This window comes from Orycteropus afer, unplaced genomic scaffold (genome assembly GCF_000298275.1).
Source record: "Orycteropus afer afer isolate SDZICR_OR568_19922 unplaced genomic scaffold, OryAfe1.0 scaffold00064, whole genome shotgun sequence".
Classification (NCBI taxonomy): domain Eukaryota; kingdom Metazoa; phylum Chordata; class Mammalia; order Tubulidentata; family Orycteropodidae; genus Orycteropus; species Orycteropus afer.
Genome location: NW_006921651.1, coordinates 9064250 through 9086635, shown reverse-complemented (window position 1 = coordinate 9086635; position 22386 = coordinate 9064250). Strand labels below are relative to the sequence as shown.

The 22386-nt window shown below is 42.6% G+C and overlaps 2 protein-coding genes across 2 annotated transcripts in view; one reads left to right on the top strand and one right to left on the bottom strand.

The window, feature by feature from the left end:
• R3HCC1L (R3H domain and coiled-coil containing 1 like) overlaps positions 1 to 13962 on the top strand; it is a 41342-nt gene extending 27380 nt beyond the window's left edge. The window contains exons 3-6 of the mRNA XM_007939978.2: positions 3031 to 3101; positions 4236 to 4331; positions 4847 to 4987; positions 13895 to 13962. Of these exons, the coding sequence (XP_007938169.1) occupies positions 3031 to 3101; positions 4236 to 4331; positions 4847 to 4987; positions 13895 to 13962 (376 nt within the window). The remainder of the gene's footprint in view (positions 1 to 3030; positions 3102 to 4235; positions 4332 to 4846; positions 4988 to 13894) is intronic.
• Positions 13963 to 18860: 4898 nt separating this feature from the next.
• The window catches only part of LOXL4 (lysyl oxidase like 4), a 15581-nt gene continuing 12055 nt past the window's right edge, over positions 18861 to 22386 (bottom strand). The window contains exons 12-14 of the mRNA XM_007939976.2: positions 21600 to 21736; positions 21069 to 21180; positions 18861 to 18931 (exon numbers count right to left, since the gene is read on the bottom strand). Of these exons, the coding sequence (XP_007938167.2) occupies positions 18861 to 18931; positions 21069 to 21180; positions 21600 to 21736 (320 nt within the window). The remainder of the gene's footprint in view (positions 18932 to 21068; positions 21181 to 21599; positions 21737 to 22386) is intronic.

Genomic DNA, 22386 nt, shown 5'->3' with positions numbered 1-22386 from the left:
GATTACAGTGTTTTCTTTATCTTTTACAGCTGTCTTGCCCAAACATAATTGATAATAGTTTTTTTTTTTTTTTTTAGTGACTTATCTTTAAAAAAAATTCAACTAAATTTAAATAGACTCAACTCTTCTTTTTAACATTCATATTTCATTGATTTGATTTTATTTAATTAAATCATGTAATAATATATTAAGTAAGACTAATATGTTGTTGTTGTTGTTGTTGTTATGTGCCATTGAGTCGGACCCGACTCATAGCAACCCCTCCTTGGGTTTCTGAGGCAGTATCACTACGGAAGTAGATTGCCCCATCTTCCTTCTGAGGAGTGGCTGATGGGTTTGAACCACCAGTCTTCTGGTTAGCAGTCAAGTGCCTTAGGCACTATGCTACCAGAGCTATAAGTGGGTTTAAGAATAACTGCACAAACTCTTGGTATGTGTATAGTTCACCTTATGGGAGCAACAGTTGTATTAGAGAGTAGCTTACTAGCTGCGAGTTGTATGGTGTGTCGTGAATATGGGTATGTTTTACAGAGAAACTGGAGAGTGCTCGTTTATCTAGTGAGTTGGTAAGTTAAGTCAACTGTACAAGATTAATCTGTTTACTCTGGAAGAGAAGGTGTAAGTCAGAAGTATACCACTTTAACTTGAGCTTCTAAGAAAGCATTAGCTTCAGGAATAAAGAGATGATTCAGAAGTAAAGTTATTAAGAAAGGAGCCTTGAGAAAGACATTTTGCTGCTAACCAGAAGGCTGGTGGTTCAAACCCACCCGCCACTCTGCAGAAGGAAGACCAGGCAATCTAATTCGTAAAGATGTACTACCTCAGAAACCCAAAGGGGTCGCTATGAGTCAGAATCAACTTGATGGTAGTGAGTTTGGTGGTGTTTTTTTTTTTTTTAAGTTATTAAGAGAAAACATTTTGAGGGTCTGGAGGAAAGTCAGTATCAGGAGGGATTATACTTCAATCCTGATATTAAAAATTAAAAAGGTTTGTTGTCTCGGAAGGAAGATTGGGCATTCTACTTCCATGGTGATACTGCCTCGGAAACCCAAGGACGGGTCGCTATAACGGCATGAGTTTGGTTTTTTTTGTTCATTGTCTAATACTAAAAATTTAAATTGAAGGTTCAGTTTATATAACATCTTGAATTTGTAAGATTCTGTATCCATTAGGTATAGACTCTTTTACCTTTTCTTAAAGGACTAGATAGTAAATATTTTAGACAACTCTGCTATTGTTGCACAAAATCATCATAAAAAATATGTAAACAAATGGGCACAGCTGTATTCCAATTAAACAGGCAGCCTATTTTTATACAAATTTCCAGAACAGGTAAAACTATTTAGCAGCTATCTGTTACATTAAACTTGTTGGGTGGGCCATTGCTTCTATAACTAAAAAGAAGTGAATGAATCCTGTAAGACTGTTGATCTCTACCATAGACCTTACTCTAAATACACAGTGCATTTTGGTCAGTCTCTAACCCGTTAAAATTATGTTAAGATCCAGTATCAGGGCCTGTTGCAAATAAAATTCATAATATATTTTAAAAAGCAGTCAATGGAATTAAATCCCAAATTAAAACTGCCTTAGATAGTCATTAAGGAGCTCTGATGGTGCAGTGCCTAAGGCATTTGACTGCTAATTCTGCTAACCAGAAGGTTGGCAGTTCAAACCTACCAGCTGCTTGGAGGAAGGAAGATGGAGGCAGTCTACTTCCATAAAGATTTACTGCCTTGGAAGCTCAGTGGGTTTTGCTATGAGTTGGAATCAACTTGATGGCAGAGAGTTTGGTTTTGGGTTTTCTTATTTTAATTAAATTAATAATGATAATTTTTAAAACCAATGATCAATTTTATTTCTGTCCAGAATTTCCTGAAGATGTGTTAATTCTATTAAGTTATATACTTGGCTTTGTTTCTTCTTATCTTATTACCTGTAAGACTATTTTTTCTCTCACTACCAAAAGACAAGCATTTTAACGAATTATAAAATTCCAAAGCCTAAGAGGCTTTCTAGAGCCCATCTAGGTCTTTTTCCATCCTTTTTGTAAACTGTCTTATCATGTGGATGTCTATCATTGAACTTTCTCAAGGTCCCAGTTCCTGTAATCATTTTACACCGGTCAGCTTACCCTTCCATTCAGGAAGTGTTCTAACCAACCTTCAATGCCTTCTTTATTCATTTCTCCTTCAAAGGAATTTTTTTTCTTGACTGGTGGTTGAACAGGGAAAATATTTCAGAAGCTGTCTTTTTTTTTCTTTATAGTGATTTTTTTTTTAAAAAAAAAAAAGTCACAATGCAAAAGCCTAAAATAGGAAATGTTTGTCACCTTCTTGTTTTAATCACCATTTCATCAGCACTAATAACCATCCTAATGAATACTGTTATTGATGAGAATAATGAGCACTATTTACTTACTAGATATACCTACCTGATGTTTATCCTATCCTGATTACTTTTGTCCTGAAGTTTTCTGACTTTTGCCACAGTCCTTTACTATTTTCAAATAGGTCAGCCTCTCTGGTTATAGTTGTCTTTTTCCTCCATTACTTGATTTATTTTTTTCTTTTTGAGTTTAATTATATCTTGCTATATGAGCTCTCTGTCCTTGAGCCTGCATTTGTGTTAAATCTAAGTGACCTTCCCTGCCTGCCCCTCCTCTGCTATTCCTCTGCTTCCTCTTTCCACCTTTTCTTGTTCCCTACCCATAAGAACAGCTCTTATAAATAGTGCATTAAATACTTTACCTCCCCAAGGGACTTGTGAGGATTAATTAGTTGATGTCTATAAAATAGCTGGGAGCATAAAATACTCCCGGGTAGTAGTTCTTTATGGCGTTATCATTGCTTTTATATTCAGTGGCTTCTTCTGCCCTCCAAGCTGCTGTTTTGTGCCATTGTCCCCATTCCACCTGTGTGCTCTGAGTGTTTCTGTCTCATCGTGAAATGCTTTATGAGTTCCATTTGGAATATGTTTCATATAAGTAAATTTTATCTGAAGAAATAAGATTGTTTTCTTTTCTTGCAGAAAGAAAGGATTTGATATTAAATGGGTGGATGATAAGCATGCCCTAGGAGTCTTCTCCAGTCCAATTACAGGTATCCACCCAGTGGAGTTCAGTGTTCCTTCCTTATTATCCATTGTTTCCTGCTACTTGTCCTTATTTCCTTCCTTTTCCTGACATTTGGCATTTTAGTCAGCCAGTGTAGCTAACTGGGAGATGCAGTTTTTTGAGGCATAGTGCTTTCATACCCATATGTTGCACCCCTCCCTTTTTACCTGAATCCAGTGGTATTTGGAAGGATCGTCAGCTCTTTCAAGGGTATTTGCACTCACAATTGTTAGTTGTTATACTGCATAAAGACATTAAAAGGAGAAGTTTAAGAAGCCAGTGGGGCTAAATCTTAGAATATTTGTGATTTCCACCCCTCCCCACCAGACAGAAGAATTTGAAGTAGCCCTTTAACCTGTCCAATAAGAGATTATAATAACTACTCTCTGAATATGTGATTGGGCCTTTTCATATGTATCAGTGGCCTCATGACAGATCTGATGCGGAAATATTCAGAGTAATTAGAGATGTTGCTTCCTACCTGAACCATCTAGAAGTGTGCAAACTTTTTCTGTAAAAGGCCAGATAGTATTTTAGGCTTTGTGGGCCATAAAGTCTGTGTCACAACTACTTCTGCCCTTGTAGCAAGAAAGCACCTATAGACAATATGCAAACCAATGGATGTGGCTCTGTTTCAGTAAAACTTTATTCATAAAAGCAGGTGGCTGGCTGGATTTGGTCTGAGAGCCATAGTTTACTGACCCGTGATCTAAAATAATCACGGTTAATCCCTTCTGGATTTTCTAAAACATACCATCTCTTTTGTTAGTTGAGATGATAAACAAGAAAACTCTGTAAATTTTGGGAAATACTTTCTAAGAGATAAGGACCTCTGGTGGGGAGCTCTGGTGGCATAGTGCCTAAGGTATTTGACTGCTAATCAGAAGGCTGGTGGTTCAGACCCACCAGCCATTCCTTGGAAGAAAGGTTGGGCAATTTACTTCCATGGTGATAACACTTCGGAAACCTGAGGAGGGGTCACTGTGAGTCTAATGGACTCGGTGGCAGTGAGTGTGGTTTTTTTGTTTTGTTTTATTTTGTTTAAACGATAGCCTTAAATTCTCCTTTGTACCATTCCACTTCATGTCTGCTACTTCCTTGTGTTCATTCCTCTTTGCAGCTCGTGATGCTCTGGGTAGTAAACACAGTATGGTGAAGATCCGGCCCTTGTCACAGGCCACAAGAGCAGCCAAGGCCAAAGCCAGAGCTTATGCTGGTGAGTCTGTAATCCCTGGGCTTGTTCTTGTTGATGACCATGTTATTATTTTTACAGCAGTTGTACAGCATCTAGAGTTCTAAAGGTATATCACTTTTAGTTTTATTAGTAAAAGAAGTCTGTTTTCAACCAAACCAAAAATAATAATAATAATTTTAAAAAAAGGGAGGGGGAAGAGAAAAGGCCATGTTGAAAATAGGGCATCTGAGCAGCCCGTCAGAGGGTGGGCGATACCAGCTGCAAGCAGTGCCACAGCCTCTTGCTGATGGCATTCCTACCTGGTTTGCCTTCCTCCCTCCTTCTGTCTTTGATGAGGGCTAGTTCTAGATGGAATTATGTTGAACTGTGATAGAGTCACTGTAAGAAACTGTGTTAATGCAGATAATGAAGCCAAGCTTGTATTAATTACTGCTGAGGCAGCCCTTGTTAGTCTGTTTTGTATGTTAATTACTGAGTTAAATCACTTGAAGCTAGAGTGCTTTTTCTTCCTTACTGCCTCCCTTTGTCCCATTCAGAATTCCTCCAGCCAGCAAAGGAGCGTCCTGAGACTTCTGCAGCCCTCGCCAGAAGGTTAGTCATCAGTGCCCTTGGGGTTCGAAGTAAGCAAAGTAAAACTGAACAGGAAGCAGAGCTCAAGAAACTGCAACAAGCCCGAGGTGAGTTCAAGTGACTGCCTACTCCAGCCCCTTTTCAGCCTGAGGCAGGTGTGGGAATACCCTGAATGAAGCTATTTCCCAGAAGCCTTCTAAATGACTGAAACTGTTTTCATGCCTTGTATGCAGGAGGAAGACATTTCAGGATTTGTCTGTCTGTTCCATACACCAGGGCATCCTAATCCATGCTCCTCCTCTTGTTTCCCCGGAGACACTTTTAGCCTTCTAGCTTATCCAGACTTTTCTAGTTTTAGCTCCCAATTCTGGAGCAAAAGACCTGTGAAGACCTAGTAGTCTCCTAGGCAGAAACTATTATTTGCTAGGGTTTCACTGGGCCTTGATTGCCATGATATTATCAAGTAGTGTAGATCGTAGGTAGAAGACAAACTACGAAAAAGCCAGCAACTGGCACTGGTGATGATGATCTTAAGAGGGAGTTTTTCCTTTTAAGACGGTCCTGTGTGGCTCCATTGGAGCACATCTAGCTTCATGTGTCTTCTGATTATTTACCAGAACCTGAGAGTTTTTAGAAAATACTGCCCTTATCCACAAGCATGATTTTTCATTCCTCATAGTTTGGAGTTGAAGTTAAAATCTGTCTCTTCTTTTTATAGGATATTGACTTGTATGTAAAGGCTTGGGACTTGGGCTTGGCACTTAAGTACTTTTTATCAAGCTTCAGGCTTTAGACAGTCTCATTGCCTTAGCTCGTGATCTGTGGAATCTGTGAAGGCAATTTAATCTGAAATTCCACTTACCAAAAAGTAACTTCATTTTTCCATTAAATGAATTGAAGTTTCAAACTCCTTGTTTATTGCTGGTCTAACAAGGCCATTAATACTTCTGTCCGCTCTGCTTTGGTGACAGCAGGCAGCTTCTGGACTCTGAGCTGCGCTGGCCAGATAACCAGTGACAGAGTGTGTCATGGCAGGTGCTGGAGTTTCAGAGATGAACCCAATTGAGTTTTGAAACCTTGATGATTATAATGAGGCAGTTTGATTTTTCCAGTGCATCGTTCACTCACAAGCCTCTTACGGACTGTAGAAACAGGAGAGGGGATTCCTGTGCTTTGTATAGATTGCAGTAACAGAACTGGACTTGTAGGAGAATGTGCTGTGTCCTTAACCTTTCATGAATTGATTATCTCTTAGGAAAATATTTTCTTGTGATAACCATGATTATCTCAAAAGATCACTAGAGGGTAAATAACAGCAGTATCTATGAAAAGAAGATGTGGCTCTTTGGGTGATGGATCATGCTTCCCTATGGGGGTAACATCACCTGTATCTCTCCAGGTGCTACAGCAACTGTTTTGCATGAGTATCATCATCCCTCTGTTTCTCTGTAGGACATCAACATGCAGCTCCACTTGCAGCATTTATTTTAAATGCCCAGCTACACAAAGGACATTTCTGTGATGCAGTTAAAAATGAGACTGTGGGCTAAGGGGGTACTCTGTTACTGACTTTGTAAAGAAGCCCTTTATTTGTGAGTAGGCCCCACTGTGATAAGTCCTTCCTATCCAGCAGTGCTGAGGCCGTGCAGATTCTGAAGGACTCTTCCTTTATTATGCCTCAGAGCTCACCCATCCTTCGTAGCTGAGGGAATGCCTGTGGAAAAATTCCTGATGTATCTCTTTCTGTATTGAGCAGGTACTCTTGTTGCCTGCCTGCATAGAGCCCAGTGCTTCTTACTTTAAGATTCTTTTCACGTTGAAATTTAAAATAGTTAGGTATTAAGCAGAATAGAAATATTTGTTCCAAATCTTTTCTTTTTCCACTGGCTGGAGGGATCAGTACAGCATAGTGAATAGCATTGTAGGCAGTGGAATCAGACTGCCTAGGTCTAAATCTTAGCTCTGCCATTTACTTTGTGATTTGGGACAAATTACTTAGTCTTTCCAGGCCCGTTTCCTCATCTATAGATAGAAATCAAGTGAGATAACCCCAAAGATACTCAGCCATCTTCAGAGTCCATTGGAACTCTGTCCCTGTGTGATAAGTACTAGCTGCTGTTGTTTTTATTAGCAATGTTAGCAGTAACCTTACATGATGAGTCCGGCAGAGATTCCATTGCATAATTTTTGTTATTGCTCTATTTATTTTAAAATCCCTCTGATGCTCTGTCAACTAATCTTGGTGTTCACTGAGTACCTGTTCTGTGCAAAGCATGTGTTCTCTATTTAGGAGAATTAGGGAGGTGGTGAGATTTTGTCCTCTCCTTAAGATTTTTCATTTTAGTAGAGATGCCTGCCTTGAGTAAGGAAGAAAATATAAACCTCTGTTAAGTATCTTAAGCAACTTGTTCCTCTCACTTCAGTTCTGAAGACTTCTCAGATTAAGAATAAAAACCATAAAAATGTTATTTAAAGAGACTGGAAGGACTGAAGTTTATTGGGCACTCACTTGGTGCCCAGGCAGTGTAACGTGTTACGATGCTACTGTGTTATGATGACTGTGTGATTGATGGCATTATCTCCAGTTTAGAGCAGGCCCGGAGAAGTTAGGTGACTGGCCTCTGATCACCCAGATGGTAAATTGAGAGAAGGCATTTAAACTCAAACCAAAAACCAAACCCATTGCTGTTGAGTTGATTCCGACTCATAGTGACCCTATAGGACAGAGTAGAACTTCCCCACAGGGTTTCCAAGGCTGTAAATCTCTGTGGAAACAGACTGCTTCATCTTTCTTCTGTGGAGTGGCTGGTGGAGTTAGAACTGCTGACCTTTTGGTTAGCAGCCAAGTGCTTAAGCACTGTGCCACCAGGGCTCTCCATTTGAGCCCAGGCCTCTCTAATTAAAACCTGAGCTTCTTCTATAGTACCACGTTGTTGTTGTTGTTGTTACATGCCGTCAGTCGGACCCGACTCATAGCGACCCCTCCTTGGGTTTCCGAGGTCACTACGGAAATAGATTGCCTCATCATCCACATTAACACTTTTTCTCCCCAGAAAATATAATTTATAAAAATTTATAACATTTTTTTAAAGATCTCTGAGAATGAAACCTGACAGAATTCTTTTTAGTTACCTGCATCAGTGTTTAGCAGCTTTCACGCTCAGAAAATTCTTCCTTAGGTGTCACTTAAAAATCTGCATGATCATTTAAACCAGTTCCTCTTCTTTTTTCCTCAGTAGATACAGAGAACATCTGGATCCCATTCTGTTCTAACAGTTCTTAACTATAAAGATCAAGGGAAGATCATTCAGGAATGAGGGAATCTGGTCTTTAGTAGAGCTTTTGCCGTTAACTAGCTGTGTGGCCGTGGGCAAGTCACTTATACTTCTCTGTGCTCCAGTTTTCAGCAGAGTGAAACTAGTGCGTAACCTACCTAACTATAGTATTTTGTGAGCACAGCATAAGTTAATGTATGTAAAAATTTTTACAAAGGTGCTTTAAAATTCAGGATTCTACTGATATATGACTGTTGGGAAGTTAGTGTTTATTATAATAATATTAGCCAATAATGACAAATACATATTATTATGTACTGCTTTTCTCCATCCATGGCAGGCATTGCTTAATTGGACATTCTTGGTTTTGATATGACCATTGCTAATTGATCAGAATTAGCATGGGAATTAAGAACTATCTACCATAGGTACTTTCATTAATACTTAACCATATAATAATATCCCAGCCTTTTTTTTTTCCTTTCCATTTGAAAAATTAGGACATCTGGTACATTAAAAAAGGAGCCCTGGTGACACTGTGGTTAAGGCATTGGGCTGTTAACCAAAAGGTCGACGGTTCAAACCCACCAGCTGCTGCATGGGAGAAAGATGAGGCAGTCTGCTTTGGTAAAGATTTACAGCCTTGGAAACCTGGTGGGGGTTGTTTTGAGTCAGAATTGACTCGATGGCAGTGGGTTTGGTGCATTAAAAGGTACTTAATACTTGTTCATTGAGTGAATACATGCATGATATGGTTACTTTAACTTTTCTTTGTAGATCTTATTTCATCACCCTCTGATTTTATTCATGGCTGTAGGATTCCTTCATGTTTTTCTTTATAAAGCCAGAGAGTTGAACAACAACAACAAAAAAAACCCGACAGCAATTGAGTCTCTTCTAACTCACAGCAAACCTATAGGACAGAGTAGAATTGCCCCATAGAGTTTCCAAAGCTGCAAATCTTTAGGGAAGCAAACTGCCCCATCTTTCTCCAGGGAGTGGCTGGTGGGTTTGAACCACTGACCTTTTGGTTAGCAGCCACATACTTTAACCACTGCACTACCAGAGACCCTAGAGAGTTGAACAGTACATATGCAACCCTCCTAATTCATTAATTTAGAATATGTGGTTTTGTGTGTAAATACTTCTCTGCTATGTTACTCTAGCCTTTGCCCTTCTTAGCTTTTTAATGAAAACTCTATACCTTAGTCCTTAGAAAAGGAGTTTGAGAAACTAAAGCTGCTCTGAGAACTGAGAAAAAGAAAGCATGGAAATCATTTTAAGCAAATTGTACTATTTATATGAGGAGAAGAAGGGAGATTAAGTATCTAGTCCCTGTGCGTTGGGAAAGTACCTTTCAATCCCAGAGTCTGTAACAGATTCAGGCTGTACTAAAAGTGGGAAATCAAAGCACGGATCCTTCTTGAGTGCTTTTTATGTGCCTTAGCCCTGTGTTTTAAACCAGTGGTTCACACTAAATGGTAAAATCATATAAAAGACCAAACTCAGTGTTGTAGGTTGAATTGTGTCCCCAAAACTTATGCATTGTGAATCCTAACCTCTCTGCTTGCGGTTATAATCCCATTTGGTCATGGATTGTCTTTGCTATGTTAATGAGGTAGAATTAGTATAGCCAATCTCTTCTGAGATATAAAAATCTCTTCTGAGAGATTAAATAAGCAAGCTAGGAAACAGAGACAGGGAAGAGACATGGCAAGCCCCATAAAGACCGCCCGGAGTGGAAGCTCATAAGAGACAAGCACCTTCCTCCAGAGCTGACCGAGAACGCCTTCCCTAGAGCTGGCACCCCAAACTTGGACTTCTAGCCTCCTACACTGAGAAAATAACATTCTGTTTGCTATAGCCACACGCTTACGGTATTTCTGTTACAGCAGCACTAGAGAACTGAGACGTTCAGGAACACAAGTAAAATGTCCCCTTATCTCACTAGTTCAGAACACTTGATTCCCATGTAAAATTATAGAGAGCTAATTACTTCCCAGAGTAAGCTACCCCTCCTTTTCACAGCCTGTTATAGTTTTATTTCATAACTTATTTTCATGTTCCTCTGGGAGCAGGGATAGGTGGTTAATTGGCTGTTTCTAAAGGGCCATCTTTTGGGTCATAGGCCCAAAAGGCAGAGTAAGTAAACAATAATTTGGTTATCTATTTTGATTAAGGAGCTCTGGTAGTGTAGTGCCTAAGGCACTTGACTGCTAACCAGAAGGCTGGCGGTTCAAACCCACCAGCCACTCCTCGGAAGGAAGGTTGGGCAGTCTACTTCCATAGTGATACTGCCTTGGAAAGCCAAGGAGGGGTTGCTATGAGTTGGGTCTGACTTGACAGCACATAACAACATTTTGATTAAATCACTAAGAACTTAAATTGTCATAAACTGTAATAAAAGAAAATTTCATCATAGCTGCTCTATTCTGACATCTTTTTGTGCTATTCTGTCATTCTGCCTTAAAGGGCAGTGTTGCATTGCCAACTCATCATCTAGGTCGTTTGGCATCTTGTTGCCTGGTGTGTGAAGTTCTTTTTATTTCTCACCACATTTTCTTCTGTTTTAATATGATATTTTTCTCTGAGATGCGTTATTTATCCATTTTTCGTGTCATCTATTTAATAAACTTACATCCCTCACCAAAACTGAAAAAAACCAAACTCAATGCCGTCAAGTCAATTCCAACTCATAACAACCCCTCCTTGGCTTTCCAGGGCAGTATCACTACAGAAGTAGATTGCCCAGTCTTCCTTCCACTAAGTGGTTGGTGGGTTTGAACTGCCAGCCTTTTGGTTAGTAGTCAAGTGCCTGGATCAGAAATAATGACTGGGGTTGACTGACCAGTCACCACCTCTTGCTAAATAAATAGTATGTGGTTCTTGTGTTGACTCCAGTAAATTGGTGACCATCCACTCTCCAGAGATAAATGCCCCCTTCACACTTTCTATATCCAGACTGTATTTTCACAGAATACTGATAATGATATTAATACTTGGCAAATTAAAAATCCAAAACGTTGCTAAAATTATAAAGTCACTTTTATTATTCCTCCTTGATCTACCAGGTCTGTCACTGCATAAAAGAAGGCAATTAGGTTAGTTTGACCAGACTCCCCTAAACAAAGCATGTTGATTATTACTCCGTAGGTGGTTACAAATGGATTTTGTGTTTTCCCCCCAATTATTTCTTAGGTGTAGAAGTAAATTTTGAAAGTCTGTAATTTGTAAGATCATCCCTTTTTTAGAGAAACATGACACTAAAGTGGACCTTTTTCAATCTCCAGCACTTTCCTTTCTGTCAGTGACAAGTGGTAGCTGACCACACCATGATTTCAGTCAATTTGTTTATTATAGTCATTTCTGTCAATTTATTATTATACTGGGGAATGAAAGTCTTCAGGGCGAGTGTGTGTGAGTGTTTTAGAGCAATCATTTCATACTAATTCTGTTCTTCCTTCATTCCTTGCCCTTATGGCTGCTCTTTGGGTTTTCTCTTTATTTATTTACTTCTTTTAATTGTTGGAGGTTGAGTTAATAGGAATTTTTCATGTAGTCTGTCAGCTATTATCAGCTTGCCTTTCTGCCTACATGTTTCTTGATCTTTTTGTCAGTACATTTTTTTCCTTTGTTGGTATTTCAGGTTTCATTTTAAGATGTCAGCATGGTGTGAAGTACAGTCTGCTGGCTGAAGGATTTAGGACCAGCTTCAGTGTTTCTCTGATGATGTAGTCATTTCACCTCGTAAAGCCACTATATACTCTTTAAAATGAAGAAATTATTTTTAAATCCCATGCTAACCTGTGCTTTTCTATTCTGTTCACGTTTGGTGTTTCTAGAGTTATGCCTCACATTTCCACTACTTCCTTGTGTTTCTCAGTTGTCTCTCTACTCTCACTAGTTTTGTCACATGGTTTATACAAGAATTTCCTCTTAAATTGACTAAATATGTTTTGTAATTACATCTACAATCTCTTAATAGAAATTAGGGACAGAAATGTTTCAGAATTCTGAACTTTTCTGATGTTAGAAAGGATGAGTGTCTGTAGTGGCGGTTTCACCACCCATAGGGTCAAAATCAAACCCACTCATGTTAATGTTTCTGCAGTAGTGTGTATAACTATTCACACTGAGTGAGATACATAAAGAAACAGATACATACAGAAAAGCCTCATGCCCTTTCCAGTCAGATTTTTCACCAAATGAGTTTTAACTTCAAAAATAAAGAAAAATAACAACTTTGTTTTCAGAACTCGGAACAATTTGGAGTTTTGAATTGTAGACTAGGGGCTAGTCATTACATTTATCTGCTGCTCCTGGATTTCCTTGTCTCTTACACCACTTCCTATATTAACTTGCTAATTTAAGTTTCTGAGCTTACTGAAATTTTGCGTTCTAAAAATTCACTTTTCTGATTTTCTCACTTTTTCTTGGAATCCCGAGCCAGTTTCTGATCACTTTCCGCCTAGGTTGCTTTTGCGTTTAGATTTCCTCCTACCTCACCCTGTCTGGGAGAATCTAGACCACAGTGCCTTCCTACGTGATCCTGGACTCCTAGAGTCTAGCCAGTTATCCTTAGTGCTGTCTACTGGGGAATACCAACCCAACTCGCCAGCCTTTCAGTTTGAAATTTGCTGACCCCCATTTTATGCCTCTTGTAACCTTGCTGCTATATTCCAGTAGTGCCACAAGATGGAGCCCAGATAGCAGCGAATTTCTCCTTCTTGCATTTCCAAGTGCCAGTCAGCTTTCTAATCAAATTCTTTACCCTTAAAGTGCAGTCAGATATAGTATAGGAATTTTGTAAGGGATTCTGCTGATTAGGAAAGATATGTCAAAATAGCAAATGTTAACTGTAAACTCATCTTGGTTTCGGTAATCTCTCTGGTTTGTGACTTGAAAAATCTTTTGCAGATGTTATCAGTCTTTCACAGTAGCCCTTGGAAGGTAGTACGAAGGCTAACCATCTTCATGGTGTCTTGAAAAATGACCGGCCACGAAATTAGAGCTGGTATTTGTGCACCTAATGCAGTACTTTGGTCACCAGGTCTGGATGAAAATGTTAAATGGAGAACCAAGCTTCTGCATTAAAAATTGAAGATCAGATTGCTTGCATTTGTATTTTTTTTAAAATAGTCTTTAGTTCTCCTCCATTATATGTGGTCATTTTTCTGTGCTGGAATTGTATGTTCCAGAATATTTGGGCTCCTGGAAGGCTATAGGCTTCAGTGCTCTGAGATGGTTTTTGCCTCAAATATTTTTTCCTGTGAGGTTGTAGTAAGGAAATAGGACTAAAGCATAGTGGCTTATTTCCATCTGAGTAAGAGGTAGAAGAATATTGAAACATATTCTTGATTCCTCTTGAAATATTCATAAAGGTCAGTAAACTGGGAGTAAGGGACAATTATATGGAAGCAGTAAATACAGTGGAGAAGTAGAATTAAATTTCATCAAGACGAGAATCTGCGTCCTGCTAGATGCTGACTTATTCCACATATTTTTTTATTTCTATCAGCACCATATCTTTCTCTTATTATATAGTAATAGATGTAAAGACTTAATTAAAGGGGTATTATTTCCACTTGGAAAGTTAAAGGTATTAACTCTTGGAATCAGGTTAGAGAAGACCAGGAAAGCCACCTGTCTCATGATTGAAGTCTCCTCTGTAATTTGGATTAAGGGAAACTCACTGGTTACGTGAACTAACCAGCACTTTAACACTGCCCTTGTTTACAGAAAGAAGACGGTTGGAAGCCAAGCAACGGGAAGACATCTGGGAAGGCAGAGAACAATCTGCTGTTTGAACATCAATGAAAGGGATAATTCCATGGATTCAGAAGATGTGTCCATAGTCTTCACAGATAAGAGAATCCTTCCAGAGCTCTGTGTACTGGAGATGTGCATGTTAATGAAAGAAAGAGATAAAGCCATCAAGACAAGGCCTGCCTGGTTGGGTAGAGGAAGAAGGTAGACCTCTGTCTGCTTCACTCCTAAATGCAGTGCTTTGGAATCACTCTACTGTGGTGGGCACAGAAGAGAGCCATCAACCAGGAAGAAACTTGCAAGGTGTGACTTACAAGAGTCCCTTAGGCAGGGGTAGTCACTTCAGCCAGGTCACACTTCCTGGATGTTTGAAGGAAATACCAAACAGAAGATTCCAGCCTGCAGTGATGGGAGACCAAGGCCCTGCAAAGGCAGGGCCTTCCTTGGTACCTCACAAAGCTGAGAATGGCAGTGTTGCGGGGAGGGAGTAGTCAGCACACAGAGACAGAGCAGAGTGTAGTGTACTTGGCATACGCAGTCTGAACTGCCAGGTCCAGAGCTGCAAAGCTGGTGAAGTGCAGCAGATGTGGGTATTTGGACTCCAGACTTTATACCAAGCTGAGTGCTTGGAGCTGCTCCAGCTACATAGCAGCCAGGGGCCATGCCAGCTTCATTCTTGGGAGCTGTGTGTCAGTTCCAGTTTGAGCTGTAGTACCACGTTGTGAGAGGGAGACATTAAAGCCTGTTTATGACATGTATCACTCTGGTGTTTCTCAGTTTTTCAATTCCCACAAAGAAATCAGAGAGCAGCTCTCCTCTTCACGGTGACAGTGCTGCGCATGGGTTAGATGGACCTGTCGCTGTTACTGAACCCCGAGTGGAGGAGCTGACCCCCTCTGGTCCTGGCATGTACTGCAACAGTGACTCTCCTGGGCTGTCGGACACGGGTGTGCAGTACCTTCTCCCCACTGCCTGCCCGACTTGCACACCTCCACCCCAGCCTCTTGCCTTGTCCCGTCTCTGTCGAATGTGACATCCCGTGGAAAGCGTCTGGCACCCAGCATGTTCTTGGTATGATCTTCTCAGCCTGTGCCCTTGGCAAGCAGCACCACACCACCTGAAGAGCAGCCAGGATAAAGTAAACCCTTGTGGGCAGCGAGATTTCCTAAAGGCCGGGAACAAGTCAGAGAGCCGTTAACTTGGGCTTTACCATCTCTTACCTGCATTCTCGGTATTTTCGGGAAGCGGCCCTGCCCTGAAGAAATGGGAGTGCTAGTCGTTAAGATGCTGAGGTGGCAAGAAACAGAGCCTCATTGTGCTTTCAGCTAGGGCAACAGCCTCATTTTTTTATGGTTTAGCACCCATGACAATGATGGATTATTAGCATTGCCTAGAACATGGTGGAGTTAAGACTCTGTTCCAATGACACACACGCTGTTCCCAAATGACACAGGCCTTGGATCTTAGTCCTGACCCTACTCTCCCTGCTGCTGTTCGGATCTCACAGCTCCTCTGCACTGCTTCTCTCATTCTTGGCCCGTCCTGCCAGTGTCCCTCACTCATGTTCAGTGCTGCTAAGTTTGGGAGAATAAATGAGTCCTTCTCTTGGCCCTTCTGTCCCACTACTGTTTAGTCCAGTGAGCCTGTCTGGCTTGTAGCTGCAGGTAGGCAGGTCTGTTTGAACAGGATGGCTGTATTTGAAAGGAAGTGCAGAGAATTGCAGCCAGGCTTCATACAGATCCATATACCCTCTGAGGTATACCTTTGCTCTATTTTGATTCTTCAAGGTAAACAGTGACCTTAACAAAAGCCAAACCCATTGCCATCAAGTTGATTCCGACTCATAGTGACCCTCTAGAGCAGAGTAGAACTGTCCCATAGGGTTTCCAAAGCTTAGTCTTTACGAAGGCAGACTGCCACGTCTTCCTTCCATGGAGCGGCTGGTGGCTTCAAACCACAGACCTTTCAATTAGCAGCCAAATGCTTAACAATTGTGCCACCAGGGTTCCCCCAATGGCCTTGAGCAGTAACAGATGACTGCTCCTGTCACTTGCCTTTTAGGAGGATGCTTCCCCTTTCTGACAACATTTTAGCTTTAAAGGACATTGCTAGCCCCATGTTCATTACCGGTAGTTCAGATCATCTTAAGAAGTTATTTTTGTTCTCATCCTAGTGCTGTATACCAGTGGCTAGGAGCCTATGCATTTTTTCAGCCCAGCAATCAGCCAGCCACCTCTGACGTTCAGAATTATCCTTGTAACTAGACCTGGAGAAGGGTCCCCCTCCCCACCCCCCCACCCCAGCTGACACAAATCTATGAAGTGCTACTTCTTTGACCATTAATAGAGGATGTACTTTTTAGCTAGATTTTTCCAGGAGTTGGTATTGATGTATCCTGGCCTTCCTCCCTTTCCCTCTCATCAGCGATGCCTATTTTTGAGAAGACTGGTTGGAGGTCAGAGGTCAGAGGACCTGCTGTGGCCCAGCACAAACTACACCGAGTTTGTCCAGAGAGGAATCACATCCTTTGCCCTTTCAAAACCATCCCTGCACAAGATGAGCTAACGGGAGAGCACCCTGTGGCTGCCACTGGCTCCTTTGTTAGATGTTTAGGGAGACAGCTAATGTGCTCTGCCTATATGTTGCTTCCTAGATGTTAAATGTCTGAATCTCAGGATCACCGGGGATTTATTGTAGAAAGGTACGTCCCACATCAGGTCTAATATGCTCCCCGTTGAGTGAAAGTCTGTGTAGAATACAGATAAATTAGGCTTCTGGATAGTAAGGTGAGGTCCTTAAGCACTTGAATTTCTCTGAGACTAATGTATGCTGAGGTGAAAGTCTTCTGACATTTTTGCTTGTCTGGAATTGGGTGGATTGGTATTCTCTTAACATTCCTCATCTAGTTGTAAGTCATGCCAGCCACCGGTTTTCCCAGGTCCTTCCTTTTTCAGCTCAGAGGTGTAACAGCACAACCCTTGTGTGGCTTTTCCAAGAATCAGAGCTGGCTGCACCCATCAAACGTGTGATGTGGGCAGCAAGGCTGACATCAGAGCCAGCGGCTGGCTGCCTGGCCTGCTTTTTCAGGCCCTCTTGGAAACTGCATCCAGCAAGAGGCAGTGGGTAACCTCCCTGCCTGCATCTAGTCATCAGTCACCACGCGCTCCCCTGCTAGCTGCACATTCTTTCACAGACCATTAGCTGCATGTGTGAGCACAGTGTTGTTACTGTTCCAGAGACGTTTGCTGGATCCAACAGGAAATCAGTCCTTCCCTTGTTTACCTAAACTGCTAGGCCCAGATAAAAAGCTCTCTGCCTAATGAAGGAGATGAAGGAGTTGAGAAAGACAAGGGAGAGGAGGGGAAGGAAGAAAGCACTTCTTTGTATTCATAGAGGGTATCCTAGAGCGTCCCTTTTTACTCCCTAAAGGGGATAGTAGCGCCCATGGTGTGTGTGTGTATTAGGGTTGCAGGGGGTACTGCTGTAAATCTGCCCCATTTGCTACCAGTCATTTTGGCTTTGGAGCCTCAGTTATCAAGGTTACAACTCTTAGACTTCACCTTTTTGCTCTTACTTTTCATCCCTTAAACTTTACAACCCGTGATTCATCACTGAGCCTGGGCCTGGTAATTGGTAGTAGGCCAGTATCATCACACCATCACGGGTAGTATGTATGCCCTGTGCCTCCTAGTTGCCGACTCAGTAGGAGGGAGAAAGGGTTGAGTGAGAGTGCTGGGAACATACATAAGCACAGTTGATCTTGTCTCTGTAGCAGCCCATGGTGGGCAACATTTATTGGCATTCGACCATCAGACCTATAAGGATCAGCTCTGAAGTGTGTCGCTCAGGGGAGAAAGATGACCATGGATTTTATACTCCCTGAGCAAGAGCACATCACAGCCACATCAAGCAGGCATGGTGGCCTTTCCTGGGTTCAGTCCTTCTTTAAATGATAGCCCTCTGACTTCTCCATAGTCTCCTGTTACCATTTGACAGGACCAGTCTTTCCTACAGAGATTAGGGGCTTGTCTGACTGATATTCTTACCATTGCAAAAATTTATTTATAGCAAAGTTCACTCCAGAAACCTAATTGAGACCTGAAGTTTAGGCCAATCCTGAGATGCCTGGTGATCCTGAGAGAGACTGGACTGCCTGCCAAGTTTATATCACATACTTTTTTTCTTTGGCAGAGGCCTGGCAGGGGTTAGAGTCCATATCACCCTAGCAGTCTTTCTTCTTGGCCTTCTCTACAGGAAGGCCCTACGTGGCCTCCTCGGTGAAACCTGTCCCTCAAGCACTCAGTAACCAATGGTGTGGGCCCATCAGGAGTTAAGGGGATGCCTGAGGCCTTAGCTTCCAGGGATATTAGAAAGACCTATATGTGCGGTAGGGGGAAAACAGAAAAAATCCAAAGGACCAGACTCTTAAGAGTATGAGGGATGAGTTCTAAATGAGGACAGATAAGTAAGAGACTGAATTCCCTAGCTTCTCCACCACAGTGCACGAGCTGGGTTGCTCTGAGCTGCTAGCAGAGAGCCGGCCCCCATCTCCTGTTTTATTTTGGTCCTTTGTTTTCTACTCCGAGACATTGGCACAGCACCACTTAGATGGGGGAGCCTGTGCTACAGTCCATCCCTAAAGAACTGAGAACTCCAGAAGCGGGGAACTTTGGGGCAAAATCCAAGAAAGATTGGGTCTCTTTATGGAAGAGGAGCTCAGTGAACAAAGTCTGGAAGCCACAGTCCAAAGGCCTGTTAGGGGACAGGCCCAGCACCATCCTGAGGGAGCAGTACCATCCTTGTTTGATGATCTCGCCTTCAGAAGGCTTCCTGAGCAGGTTCTTGGCACTGGCCCCTGTGAGCTTGGGCTCTGAAGGGCGTGGCTCCAGTAAGCTGAGGTATCGGTGTGTGGACAGCAGCTGGGAGTGCAGTGACGGCTTCAGATGAGGTTGCTCCTGAGACGCTGCTCCTGCTCCAGGGACAGCTCTGCGTTGGCTTGATATGAATCCCCTGTGGGCCAAAGGAAAACAGGCTCAGAAGCAGCCCTGTCAGTCTCATCCCTCCTCTGACAACGTCACAAGACACCCAGATACATGCTACCCAGGCTCATCCTCTCCATCAGTCATGGGCATGGGCACCAACCCATTCCATACAAACAGACCCAGGACAAGTATGTAGTTTCAGGGACATCAGGAAGAATAGGCTATTCAGCTGTGCTGCTTATCCTTGGTCCCCACCCAGAGGCATTTTCTGCCTTTCTTTGTCCTTTTTGTCCTGGGAGACTGACTGTAAAGATTCTATCACCCTGGTTCCCTGGTCCTCTGGTTTCTGGTTGAGTTAGTCAATGGAAAGCAAGAGGTTGGAAGGTGGAGGGAGAGGAGGTTGCTGTATCTCTTCCCATGCGTTGGCCCTGCATTTCTAGTTAACCCTGAATGTCACAACGTCCTTGTTTCTTTTATCCTTTACACACCTCTACAAATAGTCCTTTTATTGAATAAATTTACTAGAATGTGCCTTCTGTTTCTGCAAGGATCCTGACATATAAAGTGATCTCTAATCATTGGTGACCTTAGAGCATTCCTATAGGACTGAGCAGAACTGTCTTGTAGGGTTTCAAAGGCTGTAATCTTCAGGGAAGCAGACTGCCACATCTTTCTCCCATGGAGCAGCTGGTGGGTTCAAACCGTCCACCTTTTGGTTAGCAGCCAAGCACTTTAACCACCACCAGGGTTGTTGAGTCGCAATCAACTCAACAACAATGGGGTTTTTTTTTGGTAACAGTTGGTGAAAGGACCTGCAGGACTGTGACGCTTTCCTTTCCCTTATCACTACCATGGTTTGTTCCCTTGGAGCTTGATTCCAACATTTGGAGGACTTGCTGTCTCCATATGCCCAGCCCTGGATTCCAAATTCCTAATTCTCCCAGGTTCCTGTCTCGTGTAATAGCAGCAAAACCTACCCTGTCACACAAATTAGAAGCCTGAGACTGTTTCTTCTTCCTCTTCTGTTTTCCATCTGTTGCCAGAGTTACCTTTTTGAAGACATCAATCCGATCTTTTGCTCTCTCGATTGAAATTTTTCAATGGTTCCCAGAAGGCCACAGGATAAATTCCACTTTTTTTTAGAACAGTGATGATAACCCTCCGTGCAAAGAACTTTAAATGAGTTTGAAATACACAGCCCCATGCTGCGAAAGAGAAAAACGCAGTCTTCTGGGGAACCCAATGAAGCCTCCTGAAGGTGCTCTTTCTGCAACTCTTTCCTCCTACGACTTCTGTCCCTCTGAAACCCAGCTGAAATGTCACTTTTCCTGTGCAACCTGTTCCAGCCTTCACGTGCTGCTTTCTCTCTGTGCTGACCCAGCATTTAGTCAATGCCCGATTTTTGGTACTATTGGTATTGGGGTTATCTGTTTGCATGTCTGCACACCCCATTTAACACCGAGCTCCTGTATCTTTTTCATATTTACAGCCTGGTGCCCACACAGTAATAGATTTTAATAAGTGTTTGCTGACTGACTAAACAACTCTGCCCCATCCTACCTCCCTTATGCAAATGTGGCTATGAGTGCACTGCAAATACATTTTAAAATTGGGAGGTAAGGGGATTGGTACCTCTCTACAGACAAGGAGAATAGCCATCTCCTTGCTTTGCCCCGTACTGAGTCCGTGGTGCTCCCTTTGTCTAATGCTACCAACCCTGTAAATGTCCTGTGAGCTGTTCTCCTCAGGCCCCTTCTTACAAGCAGTGGTCATAGCTGCAGACAGCAACACAGCTCATGGGGGACTTCTGTGTGTGCCTGCGAGGCAGTCAGCTTAGGATGGAGGCAACTGAGAAAGACCATATGAAAAGGAGGGAAAAATAACAGACTGGAAAAAGAGAAATCCTTGTATGGTTTAAGGTGACAGGCAAGATTCTAGGACACATGCGAACCAGGAAGGATGCAGACATAGTTATTGGAGGAGGCTGATGTCTGACTAGTTTTTCTAGAAATCTACCTGTGAAGATGTCAGAGGAAGTTCATCTCTGCTTCACTCCTAGCCTCTTAAACACACATACACACACACATGTCACATTTGGGACATGTTTCCAGTCTTCCAGCTCTGCGAGCTCGTACAGGGCTGGTCCCACAGTGGCTCAGAGTTACCTGTGTGGCAGTTGTGCAGCCAGACCCGGTGCCCGTCATACTTGCAGCGACACTGCATCATGTTATTGGTGAAATCTGACTCTGCCACCTCATATTTGGGGTTCACCACCACCTGGAGGGAGAGCAGGGAACAAATGAAGCTGGCGATACGGTTTCTGAGTGAGTAGACTCATTTAACTTAATCATCCTTTACATGTAGTATTTTGCAAAGAATGTTTATAATCTTTGCTTCATTAATGCTTACAGTTACCATGGAGGAAGGCCTTAGTGTCCCCATTTTACAGATATGAACTGAGAAGTCACAACTCATAGCTGTGACTTGCCTATTATTCATTGATTCAGGACTCAGACCCAGGGTTTCTGGATTCTGATTCAGTGTTCTTTTTTCTAGAACACAGCTCCTTCAAGTGACAGACTTGTTGGAGACCCTATATAGGAAGCTCTTCATTTGACCTCAGGGAAGCTTTTGGAACAGCTGGAGGAAATGAAGGTCCTGTGAGGAGTTCTCTACCCCTGCCCTAACCCCCTTACCTGGAAGATATAATTCCCAGGGTCCACATCTGTGATGTCCACCCATTGGCAGTCAATGTCATGCCGGTAGGTGTCCCAGCAGCCCACAGTCACTCCCTGTTCCCCAAAGTTGGCACATGCATAGCGCCGCTGCAGGCCTGGATAGAAGGATTCAGGCAGTTATTGAGGGACTGAGTGGGTCCCCAGGACTAAGCACTCTGCTAGGTTTTTCACATTCTTTATCATTTAACTCTCACGCCAGCTTTACCAGGTAAGTACTATTGTGTCCATGTGCCAGTCAGATTAGGGACCTCAGGTTTAGTTAAATAATTTGCCTGAGGGCTCCCAGCTGCTAAGAATCAGAGCCAGAAGTCCTAATAAATATGAGTCCAGCCCTGTAGCAACCACATCTGTGACTAAGATTATTTGGAAATGTGGTTGGACGATTTCAGCCCTGCTATGCTAATGGGTCTGTCTGTCCGTCCATATGTCCGTCCATCCACCCATCCACCCATCCATCCATCCACCCATCCATCCATCCATCCATCCACCCATCCATCCACCCATCCACCCATCCATCCACCCACCCACCCATCCACCCATCCATCCACCCATCCATCCACCCACCCATCCATCCATCCATCCATCCACCCATCCATCCACCCACCCATCCACCCATCCATCCACCCATCCATCCATCCACCCATCCATCCACCCATCCATCCACCCATCCACCCATCCATCCACCCACCCACCCATCCACCCATCCATCCACCCACCCATCCACCCACCCATCCATCCACCCATC